We start from the raw sequence: 16,403 nt of genomic DNA, 5'->3' as shown, positions 1-16,403 counted from the left end.
GGAGTAGAGGGCACGGGAGTAGTGGAGGAGTGTACCTTTACTCCAAAGCTATCACCATAGCACATGAGAAAGACTATATCCAGAAGGAGCAGGAAGGGGCCAAGGGAATTGTCCCCCTCAGGTCCATCCCTGGTTGGTCCCTATCCTGGCATCTCCATCAGGAGTCCTTAGTACTCAGCTGGGGGGTGGGGTGAATGACACCCAGCAGGGTTTTGGGGAACCTTGCTAGAGGAAGTGGCTTTAGAGCTGCACAGAGCAGTACAGGAAAGGCACTGGGAGGGAGGTGTAGGGTGGCTTGTCAGCACATGGGGCGTGGAGCCAGCAGGCAGGCACAACGCTCAAGACCGCAGAGGTGGCGCTAGAGAGCAAGGTGCGTGGACTCAGGGGCCCCAAGCTGTGCAGGGGCTTGAAACCCCAGTAAAGGAAGCACAGGCTGCCTGCCTGAGAGCAGACTGGCAACCCACAAGAACCAGCACCTGATCGCAGAACCAGAAGGGCCCCTCGCACAGCCCCTGCCCCGAAGTCCGATGAGCTCAGACTCGGGCGGGGCCCAATGACCGTGGACAGCAGCATGAGCAGCGGGTACTGCAGCCTGGACGAGGAACTGGAAGATTGCTTCTTTACGGCTAAGACCACCTTTTTCAGGAATGTTCAGAGCAAACAGCTTTCAAAGGTAAACCTGATGGTTACAAGTGCCCTCAAGGGAGGAAGTAAGCTCCGTGGTCTACGAGGGAAACTGAGGCATCCTTCCGCCCCCCAGGTAGAGCCATGTGCTGGTAAAGTGGCTTTGGGGGCCGCACTACTCTGATCAACTCTCCTTTCAGTGTTTCCTCCCCTTAGACCTTTCAGAATGGCTCTCTAGGATTTAGAGACCTCACTGATTCATGGGTGGCTGCATGCTCATTTGTGCTTGAATGGGTAACTGGGTGCCTTCTATGTCTTGTTCCCCTCCCGATTTGAGTTTACAGCTTGTAGATGGGCAAGAAATTGCACCCAGACCCTCAGTAGATAAATACGAGTTGAGACTTCCGTGTTGTATGTGGCTAGGAACCATTTTAAAAACCTAGTCTAGCAACTAGGTTTGCAGAAGTCCGGAGTGGTTTCAGAGACAAGCTTCTCGCCTAGGCTGCCGTCAGACTACCGTTTTAGCTCCTGAGTAGGCTTGGGCAATCTGAAGGGGCTGTGTGTTTCTTAAACATGCTGGCCTTTGGCTACCCAGCCAGGCTGGTCCTCTGGCATTCTCTCCTGAGTGCCTACAGAGCCTCGCAGGCTGCCATGTGTGTTGGCAGGGTCAAAAGTGTGAAGTTTATTAAGGTACTTAGACAGCCAGTTCCAAGCCAAGACTAGAGAGGCTACCTCCAAGGGCCAGTTTGTAGACAGACGTGACTAGCCCTTCGAAGTTGTGTGGCAAGGCCATCAATAGGACAGATGGACCCGGACCAAATAAAATTACCTCAAAACTTCCCTAAGTCTATCTGGTAGCCTCCTTTGTGAATAGTTCATCCTGCCTGCAGGACCTGTCTTTGCTGAGTTCTGACTTTAGGCCAATGCTCTGAGCCTTCCCGTGATGAGATGGAGCTCCCAAACCCAAAGACGGCTTGTAAGGCTTGTAATTTTACTAAAACAGACCTGTGGAGTCAAGTACTTGCTTTTGAGATTGGGGACAGGGAGGCAGTAGTTCCTTCTATGGCTAGGTAGGCCTCAGGCAGAAAAACATCAGTGCAGAGGGGAAGTGTCCCACCCTCTCTTGGGTTCTTGCTTCATTGTGAACCCCTCCCCCAGTCTAGAGCAGGGGATGGCAATCATAACTACAGGTTTGTGAGCAGAATTGTGAGCAGCTACAGAAAACATCCACAAGGCATGCATGGGGAATCTGAAAAGCTTTCTAGGTCATTCTGGTACTCAGCGGATCTTTTATTGCTTTAGCAGGCTTTGTTACAGCCTGGGAAGAAATGGTTCCTGTTTTAAAAACAAAGTTTAGCGCCTGACTTGTTTCTCACTACAGGGCTAGTCCCAGAGGGTGAAAGCTTTGCATAACCCGAGTGAGAAGTGACCACCATGAGTGTCTTTTACTTGGCCATTGGGAAGGCAGTTGTTTCTGTTATTCCTGGAGAGAAATGGGAATAGCCTTACAAAGAAATGTGCGGAGATGGGCCTAGGAAGGGGAATGGCTTTCTCTCTCCATTCTCTCTCTCTTTCTCTCCCTCTGGAGAGATGGCTTACTCCAAGCCTAGGTACCCTCCTCTCTCCATTTCCTCCATCTTTCCCTGTGTAGAATTTTCCCAGAAGAGGTCCTCCTTAACTTTGTATTTTTTTAAAAAAAGAATTATGTATTTAGTTTATACTAGTACACTGTAACTGTCTTTAGTCACGACAGAAGAGGGTAATCACATTGCAGATGGTTCTGAGCCACCATGTGGTTGCTGGGAATTGAACTTGGGACCTTTGGAAGAACAGTCAGTGCTCTTAACTGCTGAGCCATCTCTCCAGCCCCAACTTTGTATCTTGGATCCTTGGGTCCTTTGCACATTTCTTTACCACTTTGTCAGCGTCTGTACTCTTAATAAAGATAGGAACCCCCTCTAAGAAACTCAGTTTCTGGAAAACAAGATACCAGACAATACAGTAAGGGGTAGCTTCTCCAGGGAAGGAAAAGGAAGCAGCATGACCTAACCCACCCCTGAACATTCAGGACTGCTGTCAGGGACAGGCAGCTTTTATCAGTACTGGGCTAGCCTTTGACACCTGGGCTCCAAAGTGGCCCAACTGGCTCTGAAGAGGTGTGTAGGACCAGCTGACAGCTGAGGAGGCTTTCTCCAAACTTTCTGGAGTTTCCTCTTGTCAGTGGTGTTTTGTTATTCTGTTTCTTCTTTACTAAATTTCCCAGCTCTACCAGATGCTTGTAGTCTGGAAAGGATTTCAGAGTGAACTGCCATATCCTGACCCCATCATGACCCCTAAGCAACCTTTGACTCCTACTTAAAGTGAAATTACATTTTAGCTCCTAAGAGAATTTTTTTTCTTGTCTCAAAGGGAGGGAGTGTGTGTGTTTCTTTGTCACTTGGAGACTTAGGTCCCCTCGGGAAAGGCCGAGATTCTGCTATAATAGCCCTGTCAGAACAACCTGTGTCAGCTGTTCAGTCTGTGCCTGGTGGGACAGAACTGCAGGAAAGCCCCACTGCTGTTTGGCGCCATCCCCTGGGAGTTGTCCCTGACAGTCCTACATGCCTCTCTCCAGCCTTTTTGATGAGAGTGGAAAGTGTGAGGGACCCTCCCCTCTTCATACACAGTAGATGCCTGGGGACAGCAAGAAGGAAAGGGGCTAGCCCTGGGCCCACCTGCTCTTTCCTCTGCAGAGATGGCAGCTTCCTGGGACAGTATATTACATTTGAGTCAGTCTGAGGATCTTTTGAGTCACACTGGCCAGTTTCAGGATGCTGAAGTGGTACTCTCTGGATCCCTTTCTTTTGACTGAGCAGGGTTTTTGTTTTCTGGGTCATATGTATCAAAATAGGACTTCTGATGGTCTGAAGGGGAATGAACCTAAGAGCTCAGGCAGTCTGCAGTGTTTGTACACTTACCCCAAGCTACGATGCTGGGATGTCTGCATGTTCAACAGATCTAGGACCTCAGGATTCTGGGAGCCCAGCAGGGCATCAAGGAGGGTGTTCTGAGGAGACACAGAGCCTCTTCTTGAACAATGCCAGAGTGCTACACTTGTCAGACAGAGACAATGAGACCGGCAGGAGGACTCGACCATCGTGTATCCAGTGAGGTGGGGCTTGAACTAACCATCTCAGACTGCTTCTCAAGCATTCTTCCTGCCTGGTGTGTGACCAGGACAGTTGCAGGCTTTGTCTTCTCTGGAAACACCCAAACAGCCATAGGCTAGATAAGGCATTGTCTCTTGCCACCCCTCCAAGGTCAGGGGACCTTGACTCTCTGTACCGTGGCAGAAGGTCACTCTAATCTATAAAATATTGTTTAAAACTTATTTTCAGTGTTTATCCTAAAATTGAAAGACTCCTTGCTGAAAATCTCTCCTGCTTCCCCCCCTCCCCCCTCCCCATGGATGGAGATAACAGAAGGGAGACTCTATTCCTGATAGCATTACAGCCGAGCACACCCTGCTCCCAGCACCCTCACCACCTGGCTTTCATTGGACTGCCTTGAACCATTTGAATTCTTTTATGTTAAAGAAAAACACCAGAAGGAAGCAGGCTACAGGGTTCTATACAACTCCTAGTTCTGTCCCTCATTCCTTCCATGGCTCCTTGCCTGCAACAGGGCCTCAGGGAACAGCAGGCAAGTCTGGCAGCCCTGAGACCAGTCAAGGAAATAGTCGTCTTCCTGCCAGCAGCACACCCAGGCCTCAGTCACAGCATCTGCCCCTGACCACCTTGGCAGTCAAGAAAACACTAAAAATAAGCTAGCTACAAACTTGGAGCAATGAAAATAAGACAGGAATCCCAGATGGACCATTCACCGGCTCCCATGCCTACCCAGAGACTCACCCTGCCCAGGACGAACCACAGATGGATCTTGGTTCTGCTGTTTAGGAATGTGGTCTCTGTTCCCTCCCTTCAATTTGTTGCCTCCTCAGGCCTGTGCGGCTGTGCTTTTCCCTGAGCAGATGCCAGTCCTAAGAGAGCGAGAATTGTGCCCTTCAGGTCAAGGCAGCAGTGTGGACTTGGTGACAGAGGTAGATGTAGACAACCTGCTAGCTGACTTCAGTTGCCACAACTTTCATCTTGTGCAGTCAGGATGGGTTACCGCCTGTGACAAACCACCCCTAGGTTTTAGTCACTGAGTATAAATAAGTTGATTTCCCTTTCCAGAGAATTAAGCTGGTAGCAGTCAGGGAACTGAGGGAGTCAGAATAACACATGAGAGATTCTTGTGAGCCAGGTCTCAGAGTGTTTTACTTTAAAATAATTTCATACATGAGTACTTATATACTCATATAATTTTCATCCTTCCTTGTCCTTCATCCTCCAAGTCCTCCTATGATCGCCAACCATTCCCTCTCAAATTCATGACCTCCTTTGTTGTCATGTATGCATGTATGTATGTATGTATGTATACACACACATATATACATGTATATACACACACATACATATATATCTATATCCTTATACCCACATGTAAGTATAGCCTTTGTATATATACACATACACATATGTTGTATACACATATATATTTTATATGTATAAACATATACATACATATATATATCTATATCCTTATACCCACCACAGGTAAGTGTAGCTTTACACACACACACACACACACACACACAGAGCCTGCTGAGCTCATTCAGTGTTGCTCATATGTGTATTTGTCTAGGACTGACCACTGGGGATTGGCTAGCCTATGGGGGCTTATGCCTGGAGAAGTCAGTTTTCCTTCTCTCAATAGTTACCAACTGTCTCATGTAGGAGCGGGGCCTTGTAAGATTTCTGTCATCCATGCCGGTGCATCAGTTGGTGTTATAATCGTATAGGTCTTGTTCAGGTAACAAATCTTGAGATTTCATGAGTGCAGCTTCCCTGTCATCTATACAAGACACAGTCTCAAGCAGAGGTCTAGGTCATCTGGTTCTTACAGCCTTTCCACCCATTCTTCCGTGATGTTCCCGAGCCTTAGGTGTAAGGGCTGTGTAGCAGAGGTATCAGTTGTGGTTGGCATCCCATGGTCTGTTGCTCTCTGCATTTTGACTATTTGTGGATCTCTGTAATAGTCTCTGTCTGCTGCAAAAGAAAGAAAGAAAGAAAGAAAGAAAGAAAGAAAGAAAGAAAGAAAGAAAGAAAGAAAGAAAGAGAGAGAGAAAGAAATTGCCTTTGAAGAGAGGTGAAAGCCACACTTACCTGTGGGTATGAGGAAAAACATCTAGAATGCAGTTGTTAGGAATAATACTGGCTTAGGGAAGCAGCAGGAGTAGGTACTGTTGGCTCACCACCTATGGGTAGTTGTTTAGATTTACAGTTCCAGGCATGAGCTCCCTCTTACTAAGTTGTCCTCAAGTTTAATTAGGCAGCTGTTGGTGCCCACAACATGTAAGAGCCCCACTACTGCACCCCTGGGGACATCTTGTTCTACTGGTCATTGTTATGGTCCATAAGCTTTACAGCTTGTTAGGACTGGCAATTGCTTTTCTCCTTTGGCAGCTTGCACAGAACGATCCGAAGGGATGCTATGAGATCTAGTCTGCAGGGAGAAGGCATCTCAATGAGCTAGAAGCAGTTCTACTAAATTCCTTCTAGTCCTGCATCCGAAGTGTCTGGTGTCTTCGGCAATGGGGACATATCTTCAAGGTCTGGGGGGCAGCCAAGGTGACAGCAATACTCTATATTATTTAGGAGTTTCAACTCCCTTGACCAACAACTCAAAAGGGAACTGTCCCATGGCTGGCAGTGGGGTTCTGTTAGATAGTCTAGCTCTTACAGGGATCAAGTGACATAACTTCACTGCATACGTATGTGTGTATACATATATACTTACATATTTTTGACATTGGCTAGAGCTGTCACAGGCCTCACCTAACCACAAGAAGAACTGGGACACCGAGTGTGCGGAAAGCCTTAGGGGCCTCTGCATGCTTCTCCTGCCTCCCACTCTGCATCTTGGGGGCTCTGTTCACATGTTCTCAGGATAGAGTGTGACCTCTGACCTCTGCCTCTCTGCCTTTGTGCCTCTGACCTCTATCTGACTGGGAGCCTGACAGACAGATTTTAGCCACTCCTCTGAAGCGGTTCCAAGGGTGCCCTGCCACCTGCATGGGGAATCACTCTTTGAGTGACTCTTTGAAACTGGAGACTTATGAGACCTACTGGCTTCTGAATCTCTGCAGACAGTAGCATTAATGCTCTCCTCAGACTTTCAGGCTCTCCAAAGTCCTGTTTAGGAAACATTTGTTCAGGGATTTCTCCAATAGGGATGCAAGCTGAGCCCTTATCACAGATTCCTGAGAAGCCCGTAGTCTGGAAACTAAAGGCCAGCAAGGTAAAAGGATATGTAATAGACCAACCAATCAGCCCAGTAGATAGAGGCTGACTCAGTTACCCCGGCCCCTGCCTACAGGGTTCCCCTTCACTCTCATCACAGTGTGCCAGGCTTATGAGTGGCAGCCCTTTGAGATCTTTCCTAGCACAGGGTTATAGGATGGTACACAGAACTGTCAGCAGAGTCCCTCAGCCACTAACTGAGGCTGCAGCCAAGTCATTTCACCCCTCAGGCTCAGGTCCTTCATCTAGCCCTATCCAGCATGCGCACCTGTGACATAGGTCAGCCTTTATTTTGTTCCTGAGAAAGGTTCACCTCCATTTGTATGGGAATGGCCCCTTCTTACCATTTCCCCCTGGGCCTGAGAGGGAACTAGGTAGTGAGCTCCTAATTGTTTAAATTGTAAGGACTTCTGCTCAGGTGAGACCAGGAGGAGGACCTGGATGCTGGCATGGTCCTTCCTTCCAGGAACACAGCCTGTTCACTGTCAGAACTCGGGGCAGACCACCATGTGTTCTCTGTGCCAGGCCGCTCTCCTCTACCTCTTTCTTCCTAAGATTAGATTATTTCTGTTGAGTGAGCTGGAATTCACCAGTTTTGGTGTGTGGAACATATAACATCTACCTCTCCATTCAGTTTAGGAAACATATTTCTGAGCCCTTGTTTCTTACTGTCAGGCTGGACTCTGGACAGAGCTCTCCAGAACACGAGCTTAAAGGAGAGACACTCACAGGTCCAGCCTGGGAGGTTAATTCTTTCTTTTCAACTAGTCAGATAACCCAGGTCTGTATACAGTGTGACACCAGGAGCTTCCTGTGTAGAAAACCGAGACCTGCCCTTACCTGGGGTCTGTTTCCTCTTCTGCATGGCTCAGTATACCATTGTGAAAACCTAGAGACCTAAGCCTGACTGCACCAGGCCTCCAGAAAAGGGGAGTCAGGGAGGATTGCACACCCATCAGCAGGTACCAAAGTGTAAGTGTCCTGGCAGCTGTACAAAGCCCAAGCTGCACTGTGCTAGCAAGTGTAAGCATACCAGGTTGGGACTGGCTGGCTACTGAAGTTCCTCTGCCCCCTCCCTCCTGTGCTGTTCCACCACCTTGGGAATATCTGGTCTGCGTCCTGCCAGGAGCCACAAGCAGAGCTGGAGCCTGGTCACAGGAAAGGAGACTGAGTGTGAAGTTCTCAGGATGAGGCCCAACTTGCTCAGGAACTAGATTGACCCTTAAGATGTTTGATGTATAGAATGGAAGAGAAACTTACAACTTTATCCAAACCATACAAACCCAGACAGTTAATGGCCTCGAGGTTTCTGGGGTCCCGGAATCATCTTTTACCTTCATTATTTATTCTTCAGTACTGGGAAGCAAACCCAGGGCTTGTGCACACTTGACAGGCTCTCTAGCAGGAAGTCACAACTGTGGCTCAACAGTGAAACACACATAAAATTTACCATTTCAACTGTTACTAAATGAAAGCCAGTTTCTGAAGTGTGACACATGATACACCATTGTTCAACAATCACTACCACCATTTCTAGAATCTTGGGGGCACTGGGGTTTGAACCTGAGGCCTTGTGTATAAGCAGGTGCTTTGCTGCTGGGTCTGCAGACCCAATCTCCAGAACATTTCATTTTCCCAAACTGAAATTCCTTACCTGTTTAATTACTCTAGGGGCAGAGAATGAGAGGGCGTGTGTTCTTGGTCCATTTTATTCCACTTAGCATGTTTTTTTCACGGTTTATTCACGGAATAACATCACTAGAATTTTCTTCCATTTTAAGGCTAACATGTATAGCACTGTAGGTATGTAACACATCTTCCGTGTCCATGCTATCCACGGACATTCAGGTGCTTCTTCCTATGTTGTATATACGCTTTCATTTTTTTTTTTGAATGTGTGTCCAGAATTGGAATTGTTAAATCCAGGTAATTCTAGGTTAACCTTTTGAGGAATCAGCATACTGTGTCCACAGTACTTCTACCAGTTTACACTGAGCACTGAGATGGCTGACCTTGTTTATCAGCCTGACACACCTGGGAAGAGGGATCCACAGTTGAGGAATTGTCCCCATCAGACAGTCTGGGAGACATGGTTTAGGGCATTTTCTTGCTAATGGATGTTGTCCACTGTGGGAAGAGCCATCTCTAGGCAGGTGGGTCCCGGCTATTGACAAAGGGCAGCTGAACACAAGCAAGCAGTGAGCACCGTTCCTCTGTGGTTCTGCTTCAGCTCCTGCCTTGGGTGCCTGCTTTAGTTTCATGATTGATGGACTGTAAGCCAAAATCAACCCTCTCCTCCCAGTTCTTTTGGTTAGTACTTTATCACAGTAACAAAAAGCAAACGAAGATGCCTATTTAATACTGGATGCACTCCACATTAACGACATGTATCTCATGAACAGTCAAATGGGGATTGAGTGGAGCTTTGCTGGGATCTCATTGCTTCTCCCTAACTAAAGGATGCCCACAGTGGTCCTGGACATCTTCATGTGCTTATTGAACATTTATATTTTCTTGAGGCATTGCCTAGCCAATCCTTTTCCATTTCTGACCAGGTTGTTCATGTTTCTGTTGAGTTGTCTGAGTTCTTTTTGTATCTGTATATCTACCCTCATCAGTCACCTGCAGTGGACTCTTATTTTTTATTTATTTTGCAATAGGGTCTTATGCTGTCCAGGCTGTGGGTGTGTGTACATGTATGTATAAGTAAGTACACATGCAAGCGTGTGTGTGTGTGTGTGTGTGTGGAGGTCAGGTCGATGGTGGATGTCCTTCTTAGCTTTTGGCTAGCCACTGAGAGCTCCAAAGGGTCACCTGTCTCTGCAGGTGCTGCAGTCACACATGGGCCACTGAGCCTGGCCTTTACATGGGTGCTGGGGATTCGAACTCAGGTCTTCATGCTTGCACAGCAGATGCTTGACTATCAAGCCATCTCCCTAACCCAGGCTGTTTTTTTTTTTAACCCAAGCTGTTTTAACACAGGATATTAACATAGTTCTTATGCCGATAAGATCATAAGTTATAGCTTTCAACAGATTTTTATGGAAGAGAGGACCTGGGACATACGTGCTTAGGACTTTTGAAAATCATAATGTAGCCTGTCAGGGGCAGGTTAAAGCAAAGAGAACTCTTGTATTGGGCCGGTCCCCCTGACCCAGCTTTCTTTTGTCTTGTAATTATTTTGGTAACCATTTTGTCAGTAACTATTGCTGCAGCTGGTTCTGTGGTCACAAACTAGCTAAGGTCTGTCAAATTTTCACCATACTTACAACAAGCGAGGCGCTTAATGTATGCCATGTCCGTTACTCTACACATCAAACGTACAAACTGTATGTCCTGGCCTTCATGAGATTGACTTTCTGGTGTCCACAGAACTGAGAGCACGGTGTGGCATAACTGTGGTGTAAAATAACCAGTGTGACCCAGGGGCAAAGCTCAGGTGCTCTGAGTATCACACCATGTCCCAAGTCAAGTCATTTTGCGGTGGTCAATGATACCATGAAGCCCTCAGAGCAGCGCCTGGGGCTAGCTAGGGCTCCCCGGGCCTCCTGTATAGAGTCACTGTCCTCTGGTCCTGAGCAAGCAGATGAGATGCTCCTGAAGACTCAAAAAGAGAGAGAAGGGGACGCTGGACTCTGGGGCATGCTGGCTCTCTGGGGCCTTCACCAAGATGACCTTTATCACATGCTGCTGATTATGGCTGTCTGAAAGCCAGTCACTAACGAGCAATTGTTCTGAGCCTATCTGTGTCACAGTGCATGTATTTCTGCCTGCCTTCCTCAGGTGACGTGTGGGCTCCCAGAGATATGGGGCTAACACTAGTCTGTTTCGTTTTCCACTGTACCTACAGCCATCTCAGTCAGTTCCTGTTGCCTGGCTGTTGTCATTAACCATCTGTTCTGTATTTCTGTCTCTGGGGACTTCAGTCTCTCTCCAGTTTCTCAGCCTCCTTCTTTATACTGTGTCTCCAGTAACCACTCTAGAGCAGCCTGGGCCACACATAGCTCTGCGACGGGAGTCCCTTCCCACCCTGCTGTAGGTGACTACTGGAGAGCACGGTTGGGGAAGTTCTATTTATTCTGGGAAACATCCGCCACAAATACATGAGATAAACCTTCTTACTGCCATGGGTCAGACAGAGGATCCATCCCAGAATACGCCACTCTTGAACTAGGAGGGGTCCCTACAGTGCACCTTACTCTCTTGTATCTGGGTGAGGCTGTCACAAAGGGACCTGTGACCTTTCCTGTGCTCAGACATTGAGCTGTATATTTCAAACCCAGCCTAGACAGATGCGTGTGTTCTCTCTCACAACCTGAGGTTTCCATTTAGGGCAAGCCTAACAAATCCCTGAGAGGCAGGAGGGCGGGGGGTGGGGGGAACAGGTTGCTATGCATGGTCCTCTGTTCAGTACATGCCTGCAGCTCTCTCCGTGGCTTGGGCTTAGAGAAGGTTTCCACTCAGGGGCACAAAAGTTGCTTCTGACAGCTGTGCTAAGAGCAAGAAAGGAAACAAAGACCTACTTGAGCTTGACCAAGGCAAGGTCTTGCTGACACAAAGAGAGAGCAGGTTGGCAAGCACCGTGAAGAGCAGAGCGGTAGAGGGGAGGGGTAGCTCTTGTTCCTCTAGACCACAGTTGCTGACACAATTCTGACGCCCTTGGCTGTCCTCCAGGTCCTTAGCCCCACACCCAGTTCTCTGAAAGACAGGAGGAAGCAGTGATGAAAGCCCTATCTTCTGACCCTAATCTTAGCCCTGCGCTGGGCCTTGAGAGTCGCTTTGGTGTCACTTCATGGTTTGGCAGATGAGGAAACTAAGGCTCTGAGAGGGGAAGTGACTTGCCATAGGTCAGGTTACTTGATGGTATTGTATCCATCCTGATCAGCAAGTGACAAAGAAGTAGGCCAGCCCAAGTCTGAAGGCCCATGCAGCCCATGCGTTCTCGGCAGGGAACCTTCAGGATGCAGGACAGAGAGGTGCTCTTGGACCTGGCTATGTGGGATCCCAGGGAGGCTGGGAATCTACTCCAGTTGCTTGACCCTCCCTGACACCTAATCCCCAGGTACTTCTCTGATGCTTCCTTGGAGGTCAACTACATGTTAGCTGAGCCCAGCAGTGGGTACCAAGAAGCTTAGCTATACAACACAATTCTGATCCATCCAGGGAATAGCGACCTGAAGGTACTGGGCTAATTAATGCATGTGAGCTAATCTTTAAACAACACGAGGCAGCATGTGCTTAATGAGAGGCTGGCTGAGGCCTCACAGGCTCTGCATATTCCTTCATGGGTCCGTGTAGTGTGGATTTAACATCTGCAAGTAGCTGCAGAGATCTGCGATGCATGGTGACCCGCAGCTTCGCAGCAAGAGGACTCAGGCCCGGAGCCAGTGTGCCCAGCCACCTACTCCATCCCTGCTTCAGGCAACTCTGTTGCCTCCTGTCAGGGAGGGAGGAGAATAACTCCAGGGAAATGACCAAGCCTTTGGCTATAGCATTCAGAAGAAGAAGTGTAGTTACTACAGCCTGTTAGCTGGTGCTGTGAGGAAATGCACAGGAAACTGTGGGACAGTGTTAACTTGACAGAGTTAGAATCACCTGGGAGATGATTCAGGCACACCTGGCGGGGGGTCAGTATCTTGATTACCTTAACTGGGACCGGAAGACCCATTACTGGGTGGTATCGTTCCCCAATCAAAGGACTCTGGAGTCTCTGGAGGTGCACACCTTGACTCCTACACCCAGGAGGCAGAAGCAGGTGGATTTCTGTGAATCTGAGGTCAGCCTGGTCTACATAGTGAGTTCCAGGCCAGCCAGGGATACCCTGTCTCAATAAATGGTGAAGAAGAAAAGGAGGAGGAAGAGGAGAAAGAAGAGGAGGAGGAGGAAGAAGAAAACAAGCTGAACACTAGTAACCGTGCGTTCATTGCTCTGTCCCCGATTATGGATGCAATATACTCACAGCCCCTCAAGCTCCTGCACGGTGACTTCTCCTCATGACAGACTGTAACCCGGAACTGCCAACCAGAACAAACCCTTTCTTCTTTAAGTCGCTTCCATCAGGGTGTTTACCACAGGAGCAAGGGATAAATACTACAATGCATAGGAAGTGTGGCTTGGGAGAAAGAGACCAGATAGAAGGGTATATGCTCTCCTTCATTTGAGAATTACAATATCACACAACAGACACACTGAGGGCCCAGAGGATGGGAGGCTGCTATGGGCTAAAACTTCCCTAGGCACCACCTAGAGGCGATGAGGCCGAGGGAAGAGAGGCGTGTGTATTCTAGGGAGGGAAGTTGCATAAACCCCACCATGGAGCAAACTACTATCCAGGGGCACACTGCACAAAGCAAGTCTCAGTGCCTGAGAGTGCACTGCACTAACACGTTTCATTGGGCCACAGCTATCCCCGTTCTGTGGCTGCCTCTGTTACAGGGGCAGAGGTGAGGAGATGGAACAGGCTGCGGCCTCGGAAGCCTAACGTTCACTATCTGAACCTCGACAGAAAAAGTCTGCCGACTGCTAAGGCTGCTTGGCTGATCTAGAATAAGAGAACAAGGACAATGAGCGATGCACTTGGTTTAGAGGGACAGATAGGGCTCGGTCTTCCTGGGAAGCCACTGGTTAGGTTTCACTGAGCTCTTACACACCTTTGAACCTACTGTCTTACTTCTATAGCAATCTTGAGTGACAAAAGATTTTTTGATCCCAAATTTATAGAAGGAACCAAGATGTGGAGGGTTTCTTGATTCTTTCAAGGTCACAAAATTAGTAGTGGGAGTCTAAAGCCAAATACACACCCATCCCCCAGGTATCTGAGCAGGAAAGAGGCTCTGGGATACCATGATGGACAAGACAGACATGGTTACTTCACTCACAGGGCACAGACTACATTTAAATCCAAGGCCCACCACAGCTCCTTATAGAAGCTGAGACCCTCCGCCTCCCCTGCAGTCAGCAAGGGATCCATGAAAATTCCTGAGCAAGTGTTGTTTTCTTCATGCCCAGTGCTGGTGGGCACAGAAGAAATAGAAGTCATTCTGGCCTGGTCATGAAGGAGCTTCCGTCCAGGAGAGAGGGGAAGCCATCACTGATAGCTCCCTGGAAGGTGGTGGAAACGGGATTGTAGATAAACTCCAGATGGCGAGGGCTGACTTCCGATAAGCTTAGCTTCAGTCTGTCTGTGATTCATTTTCTCCCACTGTAAGTGGTGCGATGGTGGGAACGTTCTTCATGTGTTTGCTGTGGAGGTGTGTGAACTGATACATGCTGAGAACAGTACATGGCAAGCAAGCGGCGGTGCTGAAGGCTCACTGTCATCACCGCCGCCATCATGCAGGGCTGCCTGCAGTGGTTACGGATGCCTTGCAGGAAAAGCAGCTGCAGCTGGGGAGACAGGAGTAAGACCATCAGAGTCATCAGCAAGGAGAGCACTCGGTCACATTTAGAAGCGGGAGAGTGACATTTTTATTTTCTATTTTTTAGCAGAACTGAGGTTTGTGTGATTTAGATCAAGACAAAGCAAGCACTGAAGGTGGACACACTCTCCTCTGCCTCTGCTCACTTGTCTCTGTGCAAACTTTGCTGGAGATTGGAGATTTCTTGGTCTGCCCAGGACCCATTTGGGGATTAGAAGCTACAGGCCTCATTCCTTAGAGTGTCCTCCTTAGAGTAGAATAACCAAAATGAAGATTCCTGTTTGTCACTGACTACAGTACAGAACTAGCCAGTGTCGCCTTGAAGATAAAGCAAAATCTGACATAGCACAAATCTGTTCTGTGCTGAGGATCTTAAAGGTATTTTTACTTTATTTGGTTATTTGAGCTAATAGTTTTGATAGCTCATTATATAGACCAAGCTAGCCCTGAATTTGCAGTTATTCTCCTGCCTCGGCCTCCTAAGTGCTGGGGTTATAGGTGCTTGCCACCACTCCCAGCCCATTAAGGCCATTTTACTAGATGTTAGGGAATCGTTCTGGGGAGAGCATCCATGCTCGTTTGACTAGCACACAGCCTGTCACGTGGGTGTCACGCCTCCACTCTATAACCTCTTTACTGCCGGAACTTCAAGAACTTACAGTGGTCACAGCCTCTGAGGCTTAGGATGAGACAGACCAGCTTTTCAGCAGCACTGTGGATGAGGCAAGCATGCTGGAAACAGCTCAGCCACTGCCAGGGATTCAGTCAGAGAGACTCAATTCCTTGTCACAGGGCCTGAGATGGGTTAACTCTCTGAGAGACGCCTGACAGGTTAATACCTAGATTTACTAAATTATAAGAGATCCTCATTCTGTCTGGACATTGGGGTGCCCAAGACACAAGCATTATCTTCCTGGCTTCTGACTTTGTGTCCATCATCAGAGAGACAAATCCTTCACTGTGAGGGCTTGAGAATGTGTCAGATGAACAAAAACCAGAGTCTGCCTTGTCCTTGGAAAGATTACCGAGTTGTTGACTTGTCCGCACAGTGGATACTGCCTTTTAGGTAAAATGTGGGGACAGCTTTTATCTGTTGGCCCCAAAACAGTAGCTCTGTAGCTGGGTGGAATTGTTTTGAGGGTTTCTAAACTCTGGAACATGTTGAAATCATCTGATAGATTTCAAAAATTCTTATTCCCAGGCTGTGTTCCAAGATCAATGAAGTTGGCACTAAGGAGAAAGTTCAGGAAACCACATTTCTAGAAAATCCCCAGATGACGCCAATGTGCTTGGAAGTTTAAGAGTCCCTAATCTAGATGCTACGGTGTTTCCAGGTGGTGGATTTTGAGCCCTTGGACGGGGCTCACTGGTTGGTCTACTTTGGAAAGTGATTCATTCCATCTGTAGGTTAGACCTTGCCGGGCAGGTTCAGTGTGGGCAGCAGCCAGACTGAACTAGGTGCTGACATTTGGTGCTGACATTCTATGGGAGCAAGGTTCACAGTGTTGGCCACACACAGGCTGCTGTGTGGATGGAGCTCAGCCACCCTTGGAAGACTAGGCCTTCCGATGCTGAGGCCAGGGATGCCATCCTCTGCCTCTGTCTGGAAGGGACCCATGGCTACTTGCATCATCTCCCAGGCTTGTGGAAAGGGAACAGAATAGATCGGTTGATGTAATGGATAAAAAAATGTGGAACAGGAAGAAGAAACCTAAAGCCAAGGCAGCTGTGACTCACTGTGGTCCAAAGTAGGCGTGGAAACAGGCCTTCAGCAGCCACAATGTAGCTGCTTTTTCAACAAGGAAATGGCTGGAACTGAAAACACAAATCTTCCAGGGACTTCTAGAGTTTTCCATCACTTAGGGTTTTTTGTTTGTTTGTTTGTTTGGGTTGGTTGGTTGTTTTTTTTTGTTTGTTTTGTTTTGTTTTGTTTTTGGTAGATGAATATGAGAATGTCCCAGGAATGACAGTCAGCCTG

General features: G+C 48.0%; 1 protein-coding gene across 2 annotated transcripts in view; it reads left to right on the top strand.

Annotated features, from left to right (window-relative positions):
• Rassf5 (Ras association domain family member 5) overlaps nucleotides 1–16,403 on the top strand; it is a 65,914-nt gene that overhangs the window by 41,899 nt on the left and 7,612 nt on the right. The window contains exon 1 of one of the 2 annotated variants that reach the window (XM_028764690.1): nucleotides 382–673. The exons of the other annotated variant lie outside the window; for it this stretch is intronic. Within the exon in view, the coding sequence (XP_028620523.1) occupies nucleotides 554–673 (120 nt within the window). The 5' untranslated portion in view covers nucleotides 382–553. Of the gene's footprint in view, nucleotides 1–381; nucleotides 674–16,403 lie in introns of those variants that run through there. 2 annotated transcript variants of the gene reach the window in all.

The sequence above is a fragment of the Grammomys surdaster genome, unplaced genomic scaffold (assembly GCF_004785775.1).
Source record: "Grammomys surdaster isolate TR1022 unplaced genomic scaffold, NIH_TR_1.0 145, whole genome shotgun sequence".
In the NCBI taxonomy this organism is placed as follows: Eukaryota; Metazoa; Chordata; class Mammalia; order Rodentia; family Muridae; genus Grammomys; species Grammomys surdaster.
This window is presented reverse-complemented; position numbering and strand designations above follow the sequence as displayed.